At 42.1% G+C, this 17,419-nt stretch overlaps 1 protein-coding gene across 1 annotated transcript in view; it reads left to right on the top strand.

Moving 5' to 3' along the window:
* The window catches only part of FREM1 (FRAS1 related extracellular matrix 1), a 564,068-nt gene that overhangs the window by 150,960 nt on the left and 395,689 nt on the right, over positions 1–17,419 (top strand). Inside the window, exons 8-10 of the mRNA XM_086961404.1 lie at positions 783–1,127; positions 2,070–2,212; positions 4,647–4,843. Coding sequence (XP_086817530.1) covers positions 783–1,127; positions 2,070–2,212; positions 4,647–4,843 — 685 coding nt within the window. The remainder of the gene's footprint in view (positions 1–782; positions 1,128–2,069; positions 2,213–4,646; positions 4,844–17,419) is intronic.

The following is a 17,419-nucleotide window of genomic DNA, read 5'->3' as shown; positions in this document are numbered from 1 at the left end:
CAGCGCCATACCTTAGTAGATATTACACTGTTCTGCTTGCTCTGTTTCATGGACCGCAGCGCAGCAATTTTGGTTGATGTGCTGCGTTGTGTGAAAAGTTAGTAAATATGCCCCTGGGAGTCTAAGACATAAAACAGTGTAACATGGGTTTCAGTACACTGCACTTCTATAAGTCCAGAAGTCTGTGGATAAATGCTTCATGATGAAGTGCCTCAATGGGCCATTATGGCAGCAAGGACATAATATTTGAATCACTTCCATTTTAACCCATCTTTGATGTAATTACTTCCTATATTGTATATTGAATATATATTGAATTGTATATTGTATATTGAATTATAGCCACAATTGTAGTTAAGTTACAAAAAATGTATTACTCCATCCGGAACAAGAGAATAATGCATATAAATTTTGAGATCTGCCAGTGTGGTTGCACAGCCCTGCTGTTGTGTGGTTGCACAGTTGTCTGTCTCCAAGAGAAGCAAGAACTACTGGAAGGGAGTGAAGGGGTAGGTACAGGGCAGAGTTAGGAGAGAAGGCGTAGCAAGAAGAATGACGTATGCAGCTACATTTGGAGATTTTAACTAGACGTGACATCTGAATAAATATATAGCAATACTACAAAAACCTAAATAGAAATATTTCCATGGAAACATTATTTTGTAAGTCATTGCATGCTTAGTTTAATTGGATTCCAAGAGAAATATGTATGTATATGTAGTCATGCCTTTGTAGTGCATTGTTGTGCACATTTAGCAATTTTCTCTATATTATTTTATCAGGTGGAAAAGGTTTTATGTTCATGGTGAAGGATATAAAAAATGGTGTTGTTCGCTACCATCATGATGACAGTGATAGCTCCAAAGATTTTGTGGTCTTTCGAATTTTTGATGGCCGCCACAGTATCAGACACAAGTTCCCCATCAATATTCTTCCTAAAGATGATAGTCCTCCCTTTCTCATCACCAATGTCGCCTTTGATGTATGTGAAGGCCAGACTGTGCTTATCGATGGCTCAATGCTTCAAGCCTCAGACATGGACTCCAGTGATGACTACATACTATTTAACATCACAAAACCATCCCTGGCTGGAGAAATCTTGAAGAAACCAGGGCCTGAACGACTCGGTAAACATTTTTATTTATTCAGTCTGCATTCATTATTGCAGTGTATCTTTTCTCTTCTCATAGACTTCAATTTCTTTTACATTTTTCCTGTGTGTTTTATGAAAGGTGGAAAATTGTTCACTCATGACAAGTTATATGTAATAGTTTTTATTTTGTTAATTAATTTTTAGCGAATTCATATTCTATGTTTATTTCTTAAACATCTATGTATTTAGGTGCGAGTTGTGTAACAAACAGTTATCTATTGATATTTATTCTGTGTGCAAGGACTCAACAATAGAATTAGCCTTTGTGTTATGTGCATAGAGTGTTGTCAAATGAACACTTAGGACATTACACAGCAACAAACCTAGCTACAGTAGCTACATTTACTAGAAAGGTGATTTTAGCAGAGAATCCTAATCAGATCTCCCTTTACCTTCCAATCAGATAATGTAGCCACTCCCTGCCATGCTAAACTTAATCGTGCAAACATCACCTCCAGTTTGCTCCCACACCCTGCACATCTCTTCCCCCGCTTGCGGCACTCTTATAATCTATTTCATCAAGGCCAGATCCTGTACAGCATTCCATTGCTTTGTAGCTCATTAGCACCATATAAATCACATGGATACATAAACAAACTGAGTTTCAGATTTTTGAATATAGCTGTTAAAAGTATTGTCGGAATTATAGTCATAAATTTATCAAGACAACAAAGTACTGAAATCCATTAATGTTCTACAATCATAATATTATGTCCTAATATAGGTAGCTGATTTTCCAAATGTCAATACTTTTGTGGCAATGAGGATAATGTACTAAAACAAATCAATGTCAATCAATGTATTTCAATTAAAGGAAATATGAGAGAATGTACAATAGAACATGGCCTACTTTCAACAGTTATTGTGAGGGACATATTAGCATTTATGATTTCCATGTGCTGTTGGATCATGACAGGTTATCCCGTCCCGAGTTTCCTGCAAAGAGACCTCTTCAATGGAATTATCTATTATCGTCACTATGGTGGAGAAGTGTTCCAAGACACATTTGACTTTGTTCTGTCTGACAGCCATGATCCACCCAATCTCTCAGAACCACAGGTACTGTATTTCATATCTAGATGGCTTTGAAACATGGTCTTTATGAATGATTTAGGTGCATTGAGAATATTGGCTACGTTTGTTGGAAAGATACATTTAAGCTCCATCTGAGGGTCCTCTTGTATGTGTCCTGTTGGACAGTCAAACTTCGTATGATTAGCATGCAAGGTAAAGTAAGTAAGTGTGCCTAGACACAAGGAGTGGGCTGTCATTGGTAAATTGGAGGAAAGTGATTTTTCCTGCATCTGCAGGACATTATTGTTTAGCATGAGATCACCCAACCCTTAAGTGTAGGAGATTAGTAGCTCTGACATGTTTTAGGGGAGAAGGAATATAGACAAAAAGAAAAAAGCACACCTGCTGTGCAAAATGTGTACATCAAATAAAAATAAAGAAATTTGCTGCCAAAAATAAATGTGGTTTACAATCTGTGACACACACCAACATTTGAGGCTTATCCAGAGGGGTGAGGATTTCGGGGGTGTATATGGTATGGCTGTGTAGCTTTAACATGGAATACACTCACAAAAACTGTCTCGGGTACAGTCAAGCTCGTTTAGGCAACCTTGAGCTCAACCCTGAGTAGCTATGGCTTCGAGCAGCAAAGCTTGCACAAAGGAACTTAGTGATAAGCATTTAACAGTACCAAACAACGAAATAAGAAAGCCACAGAACTTGAAAGAAACACAACACCAATTCTTTTATATAAATCATAGTTTTTAGGAATTCTTGGAGTCCTTGATTAGCAAAATCCACTGGAGGGTACTGGAGATACAGATTTGCAAATGTTTTATAACTTTTTGATTCAACCACAAACAAGCATTGGCCAAATTAAAGTTTGCAAACTTTTCAAAAGTTTGTAACAGTTCACCTACTCTGACCCCGTTTGGGAAACCAAACCCAACAAGGAGAAAGCCTGGTGGGCCAGTGGGGTAGATTTGGACAGTTACATGGCCACCAGAGCATTTTCTACTCCAGTTCCACCCTTTACAGTACCACAGCCATAGACAATTTAGGAGTGGTCCTGATGCTGAGGATACAGGATGAAAAGATGCTCAAGGATGATTCGGTTGCTGTGCAGTCAACGGGGTGCTTTTGTGGTGATTCCTCGGTATAAATATAATTGGGAGAGCATACTGAAGAAATAGCTTTGAAATATTTTCATTATTTATATTTTCACTTTAATGCACAGGGAGCAAATGATATGCTCAAGATAGCACAAAATGGTTGGACATGTGCAGAAGCTGGTATTAGAACGCAATGCCCGACACTCCAATAGCACCAATTTAGACACTAGACCACTTCGCTTAATCCTTTTCTTCTCACACATTGCAGGAGCAGAAGTTTTAGTTTGAGAGAAAGTAAAAATTACAGGTGATTGAGACTAAACAACAGACAGACTGGAACAATAATAGGTATTGATGGAAAATGGAAAATAGTGCATGGATTTAAGAGATGTTTCCAGTAGTACAAATGCAATTTGTGTCCTGTTACAAAATTAAGTTCTGCAGTGCATTAGTACCCTTAACGTAGAATATGCATTGAGTGCATATCTTCTGCTTAGGATAGGTGTTTGGGAGTGAACCCCTATTCAGATTAATTCATGGCCTTGCACAGGCAGATGAAGGCCCTCACTTGCTCATGCATAGGATCAGTGCTACATTAGTAAAAATGTGAGTACAGGAGTCACCATTTTTCTTTACACGCCCGGCCTCTGATGTTGCATCTTTTTCCAATACTTACACTTACTGTCTGTTTATCTCACTCTTGCAAGTTCTTTTTATACCAGCTTGCTCCCCTTACTCCCCTTATTGCTGATTTCCTATTTTATTCTTTCCTGTTTCTTTCTCCCTTTTCTGCTTTTCTCTCCTTTGCTCTGGGTCTAACTCTGAAGATGAAATATAAGTCCCAGTCCCCAACAAGGATTGCTTGAGTCGACCATCTGCAACCACCTATACAAATTTAGCACTGCATAGGATACAATGATGTGAACCACAAGTATGCGTCTCCTAATATATTCAATTTCAGTATGGCATGGGCTGACCTTTCCAGAGTACAGATTTGAAACAAAAAGTATGAAGTTATTTTCTGTAGTGTCAGTGGTTACAAAAGGAGGACAATGTATTGCTCAACACCTTCTACAATTATGGTCTGCACTTTGCTAGAGTTGCCTGGTGATTTTTTCAAATCTTATTACCAGATCCTTTAGAACTAGATGATAATTATTTACATGCATATAACACAGCTCCCAAATCCATAATAAATAGGTGGAATGCAGCAGCCAATGCATGACCCATAAATATTGTACTACTTGCAGAAATTCGTCATCACAGATAGGACTGTGATGATTTGTGTATATGGTTAATGAAGTATGCATATCATTTGTTATACGTTTTGTGATTCAAATCACATATTCAATATTTATGTCTCATAGGCTGTAATTGTGCATATAACTCCAGTCAATGACCAGCTTCCAAAGGAGGCAGAGGGGACTGTTCGGCAGCTGGTACTGAAGGAGACTGAGGTTGTGCCTCTGACAAAAAAGCACCTACATTTCTTTGACATTGAGTCGCCTGAGAGGGAGCTCACTTACACCATAAGCACGCCCCCATTCTTCACTTCCTCATCCAGGTATGTAAAACTCTTGCTATAAATAGAGACCTATGGACTTATCATTCAACTTATATAGAGAGACAGTGACTGCTATGTTAAAGTACTTAGGTGCATATTTATGAAATTATCACCTAGCGCAGTAAGTCACCTTGCTGCACTGCGTGAATGGGAAAGGGCAGGAATGCGGTGTACTTAACAATACACTGCGCAATTCTGTCATTTCCTAGTGCTGGCACACAATGTGCTATCTTGCTCCATGGTGCAAGGGTGTCTGTGTTTAAGCAGGATTGTTTTTGTACAAGAAGGGACACCTGGGAGGAATATTCCTTTTATATTTGTGGCGCAGAATGCAGCAGATGTAGAAAGAGGATGTAATGAGGCGTGATATAGATATTTCTCCTCGTTATGCCTCACTTGGGGAGACATAGCATTTTGACACATTCCCAGGCCTAGCACTGGTGTTAAATCTGGGAATGCACCGAAACCCACGGGTAGAAGCATGGGAACACCTGCGCTCCACCTATGGAACGCCTACCTTGGGAGAATAACGCAACACGTTGCGTCACTCTAGATTTATAAAGACACGGAAGGTGACCTTGCGTGGCTTGATAAATCTAGAGAAAGAGTTGAGTCACTCTTGTGCCCTGTTGCGCGGTAAATGTGCATATGTCATGAAGAGGGTGGGCATTTGACCATATTTTATCTGTCAGTTTAAGTGAAGGTGTGCAAGTGTTCGGCATACATTTGTTTTTGTTTGCTGTAAAAAAACAGAAACAATAGTATTATATTAGAATATGTTTGTTACTTCATGTACACAATATCTAAAGGTCATGCTACTGAACCATATTGGAAATGGCCCTGCAACGCCGCACATACATTACAAAATGTTGAGGTATTAGAGGTTTCTGTGAAGAAGCCCTCTTAATTTGTGACTGCATTTAAATTCCACATAAGGCACTGTTATTTTGATTGACAGGTGTGCTCCTAAAAATGCTCGAAATGTTTTCTAATTAGTTAAAAAAAAACATCATTAATGATCAACATTAGTAGAAAATGTCATAACTTTGTTCTCTTACTTTGAGCTGTGATAATTTCAGTCAAGACTCTGAACACTCAAGTGTGACATTACTGCAACAGCATGTTTCAATCAATGCCTTAGCCAGCCAGCAAGTCTCATCAAGGCTAATATAACCTACCAAAAACCTATATGTAAAGGATTTTTTTATATACATGGCAGTCAATGTTGCATCACTCATGGCTGGTGATTATCCTTAGTTGTTTCTTATTACCATAGAATGGATAAAAGCCTTTGATACATCTGGCCCTTAAAACAGTTTTTTAGGAATTAGCATATTTCAAACTGCTTGTTACCTTTTGGTTGTTTTGCAGCATGACTCTTCCTAGATTTCCATGCTGTGCATTATGCAACCATGTAGTGATTGGGCCCCGAAACTGTATGTAAAGGTAAAACGTTTTTGAAATTACTTCCCTATGACATTTTTACCCCCATTTCAATCCCAGAAAATACAAAATAATTCATAAACACACAGTTCTTATATGCGCTACACTAATAAACCAAACATGCACTAACCTACAGCTAATATACACTGCCTGATACACTTAAAATGACTAAAACTAAACCCAGCCAGCCTCATTTTCTCAAATTCATTCATGTATTTAAATTCATTTTTAAACGTTCTTACTAGATTTAATGAGGAGCCTGCTGCTGCATCCCCTGTAAGAGTTCCATCATGGTCAGGTTAATGTGGCCATATTTCTTCAGGCCATTAAATAAGAATGCTGCAAAAAGAAGATGCTCTTAAAGGGGTCTTTGTGGAGTATGGGAGGCCAATGAGCAAGGCATGGTCATCATTCAGATGCAAGCGTACAAGGCTTTCAATAGTGTTTATTGAAGTTGCATGCTTGGAGGAAATGTTTTAATATCTTAAGCAGAGGGAGGTGGTGTTAAGTCATCTTGGTTTTGTTGGTGATGTGTTCCTTGGGGGTGAGATTGTTGTGCAGGTGACTTGGCATTCTATAAAAGTTTGGGTTTGACTCTGCCCAGGTTGATGTTATTTAACCAAGTTCAAGAAGGTGCTAGAAATCCAGTCCTGGATTAGAAGCAGGTAGTGTGTAAGATGTTGGATGTCTGGTGTAGGAAGCTAGCTATATATATAGTGGAAATAAAAGAGGTAGACCGTGTAAAGAGTCCAGGCAAACCGCAAAGGAATTATGGAGGCACAAAAGACACCCCAAACTCTCTCTTTTGTGGTAGAGTGGGCAAGCAGTTAGGCATTACAGAGGGTAGTCCTAAGCATTTATTGCACACACAAAGGCAGTAAGTGAGTTCACTCTTAATAAAGAAATCTGACAATAATTTATAAAAATAAACATACCTTTATGTGAATTTAGATACCAAGATCATCAGACTCAGGTAAGTACTTTTTAAGTTATGAATTGTTACAGTTTTTAAAAATGGACACAGTGGAATTTCTGAAGCTTTAATGTTATCTTATGGAGGAAAGACATACACTGCATACAGGTACTTTACAGCGGCTTACAAGACCAATCTCCTAGGCTTAAGGTGGGGCAAGGTTCAAGGCAGCACCAGCATGGTCACCTTGGGCAGCACTGGGACAGCCGGGTGCAGAGGTGCTTTTCATTGAATTCTGACGTTTCTTAGCAACTTATGATAGCAATCTCCTGGACTTAAGGTAAGTATGGGGCAAGGTTCAAGGCCACACCAACAGGTCACCTCTGGAGGCACTGGGGCACTCAGGTGTAGAGATGTTTATGGCGTTGGGTGTCCCATTCAGTTTATGGTGAGCAGCCCAGTTGCAAAGAGGCTGCAAGCTGGGACTGGGAGACCAGTGAGGTTCAACCAACAAGGTGGCTAAGGTCTCACAATGCTCTGGTATGCGGGGACTCCTTTGGTCCTCTTCTTCCTGAGCAAGGGCGACCAGGTGCAGAGGTGTTCTTAGGTGTCAAGTTTTTGTCACCAGAGACACTCACAGTAGAGGAGGCCTTCACAAAGAGGCCGCAGGTGGCCTTGGTGAGTCTTCTGTGGCCAATTTCCGCAACAAAGTGCAGTTTCCTACAACTGGGCAACTGGGCAGCAAAGTTTTTCAATATAGTTGTGTGTCGTCAGGGTGTTGGTGAATCTTGATGCTGTTTTCAGTGTGTAGAGGCCCAAGGGACTCCAAGTAGAAGTAGAGTCAAGTCAAGTCAAAAATGTATGTTTATTTAGATCAAAATCTTTAAACATGTGTGAATGCATAGCTACAGAGTTAAAATATTCTACAAGGAGATAATAAAAGTCATTACAGGTAAGAATATTCCACAATAGTTTAAAAAGACTTACACACACTATATACATATCTTAAAAGCAAACACCAGCAAGATCCCTTTTTTAGGCAAATCCTTACCCTTATTAAAAACAACCTTTTTTCTCTTAGACAAGTTATATAGTTTAAGTATTTTAAAATTCCTAAAAATTACTCCTGGCTAGTCCATTTTTTGATATAATAATTTTAATCTCTTTTTTGTAAACGTCTTGAAAAAGAAATATATCAAAACCGTTTTTATAAAGATGTGTATGTATAAAACAACAAAAGAAAAGTAGAAGTAGAACATGAAGGGAGAATCTGCAGGTGAAAGGGATCTTCTGGGACCAGAGGTGCTCATGAAATGCACTGGTGTCAGTTGAAGATTGTTGCTAAAGGAAGCATTCAAAACTGTGGATGAGATTAGGGTAGTCAACAGTTTTAAAGGCAGCTGAGAAGTTCAGCAATATGAGGATGTATGGTTCACCTTTCTCTGTGGTCAAGAGGAGATTGTGTATGATTTGTAAGGTAGCTGTCTTTGCATTGCAACATGATCTGAAGCCTCATTGTGCAGACAATGATTGGAACTTATGTGATTTTGAGGTTGTGCATCAACTGTGTTTTCAAATATCTTGCTGACGAATGGTTGGTCAGTGAAAGGCCTAAAGTTAAGACGGTTGTCAGAACAAGCTGTGAGTTTCTTGAGGAGTGGTAGGATCGAGCCTGTCTTTAGAGCTTAGTGGAAAATGTGTTGTATGAGAGTGGCATTGTCAATAGTGAAAAGGCATGAGAGCGCTTTTCTGGAAAGGCCTCTGATGAAGGACATAGAGTAAATCATAATCTTTATAGATAATGGTTTTAGAGAGTTGAGAATGTTGGCGAGGTCTGCTGGAGACGGGGGTGTAAGTATGACCATAGTGGGATGCAGGAGAAGTATGCTGGTTGTTCTTGATGTTTTGTCAGGTCTTCTGTGTGTTTAATGGGAAAATACAGACCAATCCATGACATATGCAAAATTAAAAAAACACAATTATACAAAATAGAATGATAAATACATCATATTATAGCTTCAAATCTGTATTCAAATTCACAAGGCAAAAAGAAGTTCCTGTACATGTGGAAAATCTAACTATGCCCATTGTTGGGACAGAACAGTCCTCTACATGGTAAGAGACATGCATCCTTGTCCTGAGTGCCCAGCTGTACTGATGTCTGGATACCAACTGCACATTTGTGTTGTCCTAGGCAAACACAGATCATGTGTGTGCTCCATGACATAGGCCTGCCTCACGGATTGCGGTCTTGTTGGTCTGCGAGGGTGCCCAAAGTACTACCCTCATAGTGGTGGAAGGCTACTGCCTTCACTGGGAGTTAAGCAGCATGAGCATACTGTGTTTTAATTATTAGAAGTGAGCAGATTAATTTTAAGTTGTGTCACTGGACTGAGGTCTACAGGTTTACTCACTTTTTAAAGTTCCACTACTGTGTGCTTAACTCACCTTTGGCCCACATCGGTTTGGTGTGAAGTGCTGCACAGCACAGAGGTGTTATCAGGTCCAGCTTTATTACCCGGTGGCCACCTGTATGACAATGTTTGTTGGCGCCCCCTACAGACTCCCTCACTACCACCATTTAACAGTGCCCCTTCAAGTCTCCATAACCACTCTCTCTCTCTCTATCAGATTTGTTTGATTAGTTATATAGCGCCATCATTGCCATTTTAGGCAGTTCGGAGCACTTCACATTACACTAACATTACACAGAGACAATCAATCATATGTGTGTAAATCAGTGTGTAGGAAATGTTACATAAGCCAGAATACTACAAGGTGAGCCACATGTTATCCATACTGATTGTCAGTATAGTTTAAGAGTGCTTAGCCTGGAGAAGCACAGACTCAATTTAAAACATAACCCCGTGGTTGGAAATTACATTTAATAATAAGGATTTTCTTTTTTGCAAAATGCCCCTTTTGAAACATTAGAATAATGAAAGACAGAGGAAAAAAAACCATAATGCTCTAATCTATACATTGCAGTTTGCATGCAGCTCTTTAATGAAAGTTATTAGATCACTGTTCCATATTAGGAGTTTAACATCTATACTGCTAATAACAAATGGATCTCTCTGACAAAAGCTCTGATCTATTTGAACTATATGCACTTTGTGATCTGCATGATACACATTCTTTGCAGCTGGGATATTACCCTCTGTGCAGCCATAAAATGATTTAAAACTTCCACTTGACAAAACTCCTTCTCTCTCCAGAAAGAACATCAATCACAGAGTTATCGTTACGTTTTTATTGTTGAATGAAAATTGCCTGAGGTCAGCAATGCAGCAGCAGCACCTACTTTCAAAACCATAAAGTACTTTCAAATACGGAGCCCCCTCAAAGAATCAGCACCTGGTGTGGTGGCACCGGTCGCACCGCCCTAAAGCCGGCCCTGGGTGGTAAATCTGTGCTGAGTGTGTGTGTGCCTAGGTACAATACAGGAATAATGCAGAACTGAACAGTGCGTGCATAGTGAATGAATGTGCAAGGTGTATATGTGCCAGTGAGTGGTACAGTAGCTGAAGGATGTAGTGCTGTGCAGTGCATGCACGATAATTCTTGTGCTGGGTTTATGTGAACTTTTGAGTGGTACAACCCATAAAGGATGCAGTGCTTGCATGTTAAATGCATATTTTGGATGTATGTGTGCCTGTGGGTGGTACACTACATAAAAGGTACAGTGTTGGGAAGTGAGTGCATGTTAAATATATACGCTGAAAGTATCTGTGCCTATCAGTGGGACAGTACATGGAGGGTGCAATACTGTGCAGTACGTATATGCTGCATACATGCACTAGCTGTATGTTTGCCTTTCAAAAGTACCATACATAGGGCGTCCTGGGTTTTATTTGGTATACCCGGCCTGCATGGTGAAACATGGAGAGGAGGTAGAGAAATCCCCCAGACAAATTTGTGTACTGCTGCATTCCTATCAGGTGGGTGGATCCCACACTGGAGAAGGGAGAGAGAGGCTTCCCCTGTACACTTCAAAGGGTTTCTTTGATTCAGTGAGAGCTCACAAGAAAGGAACTGGGGCACATCTCAGGAAGAAGATGGGGCTGATAAGACACTCATAAAGTGTAGGGGCTTGGGCTAACCTTTTGATGCGCATGTCACTGTGGCTGACATCCAGGTGTGAACTCTAGTCACTCCCTTGGACTGTGTTATGGGGCTATCAGCTTGGGAGTCACTCCTGCTATGATAGACTTCTTTCTAGAGGGATTAGAGGGCTGAGGAGCGGGCACTTAAAAAAAAGCAGAACTCTGTTGATCGGGCTGGAGCCAATGAACTATAGGTTTTACTGGCCTCATATGTTAGGGTTGTCACTGGGAGAACCAATGGCTGTGATTTGTTCTGCCCCTTGCTGGAGAAGTGAGAACGCTGTGTGAGCAGTTGCACACCATCACCTAGGCGAGCGACCTCATCCAGGATTGTCATAGCACCCCCAAAAGACAAACATAACACTTATGCAGCAGGAGAAGCTGCAGAGAACCTCTGGTTGCTACAAAAGCCATGAGTGATTGATTCTGCAGTCGCAGAGTTCAGCAGCCTAGTCTGCGTGCAGTTGACTGGTCTCAAATCAACTGCAGCCACTGAGAGCGCCCACAAACTGGATGCCCACAAGAACTCTGAATGCTTTACACCTGCTGGTGTGGGCAAGACTGGCTTCAGGCCTGTCGACCACGGGGGAACTGTTGATAGTAGCACTGTGCCACTGGTTCACTGTTGACTGTAAGCTTAGAGTAAAAGTGGGATCTTGAAACTCGGACTACTAGTGGAGTATACAATGAATGTTACCAATAGTGAAGAGGCAATAACAACCATCACTCATAAGGAGGGAGTGGGACGGGGATTTACCATAGAAACACTAGAGGCCCGACATCAAGGGGTATTGTGTAATTGCTTGTGTATGCCAAAATTCTCCTTTATGCTGGAAGTGGTAGAAAAAAATACTTCTCTAGTAAAGTGAGTATTTGGCTGGACAATGATTTATTGCTGCAGCTGCACATATTTTGAGCTGTGAACCCATTAATTGTCCTGTACCCAGTTGTAATTCCCCCCCTGTTCTCCCCCCCTCCCCCCCCCCCACTTCCTCCAAGGGAGTCTTGTACTGCTTGGAGCCAAGTGCAAAAAGGGTACTTATCCCAGTTACTCAGGACATCAGGAGTAAAATGTCTCAATCATCATGACTGGGCCCAGTAGCCCTGCATGCCCCATGGCCCTCTGAAAGGAGTTTTGACACCAATTTATGTCATTCATATTCAATAGCCGATTTAGTATTGCATCCTCATTATTCTTATTTAATAACTTCAAGTCATAATTAAACCAGGCCAAATGTTTTCCTCTTCATATATTCTCCCATTGCCTATTTAAGCAATACATGATGAAATGTCTCGAAAGAACCTAAACAAAGACTACATATCCCACAGCAACTATTCTAAACCTAGCCACTGCCCAATAGCATGTAATGCACCTTGCAGATTGTTTCAGTTGTAAAATATTGATATATATGTCACCTTCATAACTGGTCATTATTCATTTGTTTAGCTAGCATTTGGATTCATCACTAGCATCACTAAATTTAGTATTTGAATAGTGCCCCATAATTAGCTGAATAATGTTTTGGTTATGCTTCGATTAAACTCATTTATTTTTCCACAAACTTCGATAGAATTCCTGGTTTCGTTTTCAGCAGTTTGAAATACTCTATAATAAATATAAATAGACAAGCATCCTGTGTTACCTGTAGACTGTGCATGTGCAAATGCAGCGCACCTTCCACCAGCATCCACTGTCTCTCCAGAAGTGCACATTGTACCCTGCACTAGGAGAGAGATCTAATCAGCACCTCCTTTGAAAACATATGTAGCTTGCCAATAGTGTTATTTTTTCTTTGCAAGTGCAACCATGGTAATTGTAGCGACTGTAGACCATAATTATCACTCATGTTTGAGGTCCTGATTTGTATGTTGTCGATAAGTATACTCCATCGCAATGGTCAGCATGGTAAGCGGTCAGCACTACCAGTTCAAGGTGCTTGCCTTGTCACCATGGCTCCAAAGGTCTTCGCCAAGTGTTTAGGGTGCTGGCTGCTCACATTATGTGGGGAAGAACTCACTCTTCCACTCCCTAGACGACTGGCTAATCAAGAGTGCAAGCAGGCAGGCATGTCTAGCCCACAACCATGCTACAATCTCCTTCCTACACAGACTAGTGTTCACAGTAAAGGCCACAAATTCTCAATTGGAACCACTCCAAATCCAACTCTTCTTCGGGTCAGTCATCATGTCATTCGTGGGGAAAGCTTTTCCCAGCACTCAGAAGGTGCAAGCATTGTAACAGTTTCTACATCTTTTTCAGCCACTCTGTCCACCTCCAGTTCATGAGTCTGCTAGGAATGATGCTTCATGTATTGCCATACTCCACACAGCCAGGCGTCATATGCACCTGCTTTAGGAGTGCCTCTCAAGCCAGTAAGTTACTCAAAAGGGGTAAACCCGGAATCACTGGGACCTCGGTACTAGACCGCCATTTTTGTCCTCACCATTGATGTGTGAGAGACCAAAAACGTCCCCATTTTACGGTGCCCCATAACCCCACTCCACTCACACACTGTCCTGAAGAAGACCCCAACTGTAAGGCTCTTGATGAGGCCTACGCCGTCAAGGGGGAAGAAACGTCGACAACTGTCCAATGCCAGTCTTCACCTACAGCACTTAAGTTACTGAGCAGTTATATTTTACATGGCATAACAGTACAGATATTATCTACTTCTACTCTTATGTTGTTTTTGATTCAAATACACTGGCACACCATTGGCACTACAATGTCGCCAATTGTGTATCTAATGTTCATGATGCCTTTCTCTGTTTGAATAACCTGTGACCAATGTCAGTGTGATTAAATAACACTATACTTAGAAAATTTGTTTTGATTTTCCTTAAGTATCGGTTTCACAATTTGTCTTGACCACTAACACTCTTGATGTTATAAATACTGGGACCACTCTTTGTTATACTCTCAAGCCAGTGGTCACAAGCGGAGGGTCAGTTGGAGGATCTAGTGTTGATTAGGGCCAGTACCACCACTCTCTGCAGTGGTGGAACAGCAACAATCTGTTGCAGGGCAAGCCCTTTGCAAACCAGGTTCCACAGGTGATCATCACCATGAACGCATTTTTTGTCGGCTGGGCAGCACACCTCAACCACATGACAGTCCCAAGTCTGTGACCACCTCATCAACAGGGTCTCCTCATGAACCACTTGGACCTGTTGTCATTTATTTAACTCTCAAAGCCTTTATTCAACATATTCAAGGCAAGGAAGTCCTTATGCAGACAGAAAATATGACTGTCATGTTTTACATTAAGGAGACACCCATTCCCCATAGCTGTCAGTCTTATCACAGCAAATCTGGCACTGGGAAACCATCACCAAGTTCTTCTCCTAGCAGAGTATTTTTTGGGAGTAGACAACAACGTTTCAGACCTTTTCAGCAGGACACAACAACAAGCCCATGAATGGAAATTCCACCCACAAGTCCTGCTCCTTTACTTCCAGAGATGGGCATGTCAGACATAGACCTTTTCACCACATATACGAACATGCCCAGAAACCACTACCATATTTCCGCCCAGACCTTTGGCAATGCTCTGTGGATTAGCTGGTCAGAGATCTTTGAATGCACTTTTCCTCCCTTCCTACTGATACTGTACTTGGTCAGGAAGCTGAGGCAAACATCCCTGGCCTCATCCTGGAGGTTCCAAAGTGGGCCAAATACCCATGTTTCTCAACCCTTCTCGAAATGTCCATTGCCCTGGCGATTTACCTCCTGAGGTCCTACAGTTTGTTTACCTTGGTGTAGGAAAGTGGCTCTGTATATACAGGACCAAAGTAAGGTACGGTGTGCACAGAGTCCACAGTCCCCAGAGGTATGGCAGAGGCTAAAGTTAGATATAACCTTACTATCTAAAGTGGTAGCTTGGTCGAGCAGTAAGGCAGTATCAGAGGACAGTGTAAAGCATTTGTTGTACACGCTCAGTCAGCAAATGGTCTCACACACTCAAGAACTGAACTCTAGGCCAATTGTTTTGTATATAAAAATATATAGTTGTTTATTTTAGAACCACAAGTATCATAAATACTTTCTCAGAATGAGATGTTGCAATTGAATACTTTCAAATAGCAATAGACTTTGGAATGCACTGGTTACAGTTGTTGCAATATGCAACACAAGTTAAATACAAAATAACATTGAGCTCAATGGGAAGTTTTAACCGCATCGCTGCGGCGCGAATTCCCCGCCCATGCTGACTCCGCCTTGCGCGGGCGGAGTCATGACGGAACGGTTCCGTCATCCGCACAGCTCACCCGACGTGCATGACGGAACCGTTCCGTCAACAGCATCGAAGGGGTTAAGTATATGCAATAAAATCACTTTACGGATGTTTTTCTTACTCAGGGCTGGATCCTGAATTCAGCCGAAGTGAATTACCTGTAAACAGTTGAAATAAATCGTTTTTGTTATACAGGCGATTTTTAAGGAATATTTGTAAGTTTGGAAAAATGACACAAAAGAAATTCTGGCAAAATCCAGGCAATGTATTCCTATGGAGGAAAATTGAGTTAACAGTAAATCATGGTTATAATTACTTTTCAGGTTCAGTGCTGGGCTCAAAGATACAGCACTGGGAACTCTCTTGATAACAGGTGAGTAATTTTGTTTTTGTTGATCGGCTGATTTTTAGTGAATATTTTAAAGGTGCAAAACTCGACACTTAGAAGAGATTCTGAGTGAAACCCAGCCAATGTTACCCTATGAAGAAAATCAAGTTATCGGTCTTTGGGTAAGTACTTGGCTGGCAGAGTTAAGGTTCTGGGGTAGACTCAGGGGTCTCCCAGGGTCAGATAAGTACAGTTGTTACATCCTCAGTGGCACAGGGGTAGTCTGGTGCAGAGTGAGTAGTTCCAATGTTATCCTATGGAGGATAGGGGACCTTAGGTTGATGGCTGCTAGCAGGCAGACCACGCGGCTTTGGGAGCTGAGCTCCTGGTCACTTACTCAGGGCAAGTGGGGGAGTAGAGTAGGGTAGATGCTGCACTCCCAGTGGCACTCGGGCGGCTGGGTGCACGGTGCTTTTGGACCTCCTGTCGCCCAATGTATTTCAATGGGAGAACTGGAAGTCGAACAAAGGCTGCAGGCTCGGGTACAGAGATTCTTCAGGTGCGACCACCAATTCGAGAGGTAAGTTGGGATCTTGAAGGATAGGTAGACACCCAGGAGTTGGGCACAGGGGTGTCGTTTGACGTCCAGAAATCTTACCCTCAGCTGGTCGCAGTTGAAGGGGTCGCTTGTTGTGAGGCTGCAGGCGTCGTTACGAGCTGGATTCTGGATCACAGTCGCCGGGGATACGTCCTCGTGGTCTTTGTCCACTCAGGCACGGGCCGGGCTCGGTGGGTGCACTGTGTGCTGCATTCACTGTTCCTGGCTGGCACCATGGGTTATTGCTGTTTGAGCAGAACCACTGCTCGTGGGCGTCCCAGTCTTTAGATGAGCAAGGCAGTCAGGTCCTCCAGGGTTTTTGAGGTTGCTGACCACAGGAGACACAGGGGTTTTAACAGGAGCAGGTTCAAGGATCAACAGGGCGGTAGGGCTAGGGCCAATTCAGTTGGTGTCATCCTCTTGTTAGCCGCTGCACAGCAGGTCTTCTTTCTTCTTGTTCTTCTTCTTGTTTCAAAATCGGGATCTGAGGAAGGAAGGTTCGGGGTGCCACATAATACTAAATTTAGGGGCGTTACAGGTAGGGCAAGGGCATGGACCAATGGGTCCCTGTCCCTGGGTGAGTACACCCCCTATCCTGCCACTCTCCAGTGGGAGCGGGCAGGAGCCTAGCTCTGATTGGGTGGGGCTCCCCATCATCAAGATGGCGGGAGCCCAGAGTTGTGCTCCCCCTCGCCTCTCCCTCCATGAGGGGTAGGGTTGAAAGAGGCTGGCACACCTACTTTCCTCACTTAGGGTTTCCGGCCTATCTTCCTGCCAGAGTGGAGGTGAGAACCGGTGAGGGCCAGTTGCTGAGTACAACAAGTGGCCTGGAGAAGCTCACAAAGGTGGCATGCCTTTGAAGCTTCCCCTGCCCATCCTAGCGGAGGAGGCTTGGCACCTCGTCCCAGGATGTGCATTGTTTCAGGCCCCCGAGAGCGGCAAGCTCTTGACCC

This window comes from Lissotriton vulgaris, chromosome 3_1, assembly GCF_964263255.1.
Source record: "Lissotriton vulgaris chromosome 3_1, aLisVul1.2, whole genome shotgun sequence".
Classification (NCBI taxonomy): Eukaryota; Metazoa; Chordata; class Amphibia; order Caudata; family Salamandridae; genus Lissotriton; species Lissotriton vulgaris.
This window is presented reverse-complemented; position numbering and strand designations above follow the sequence as displayed.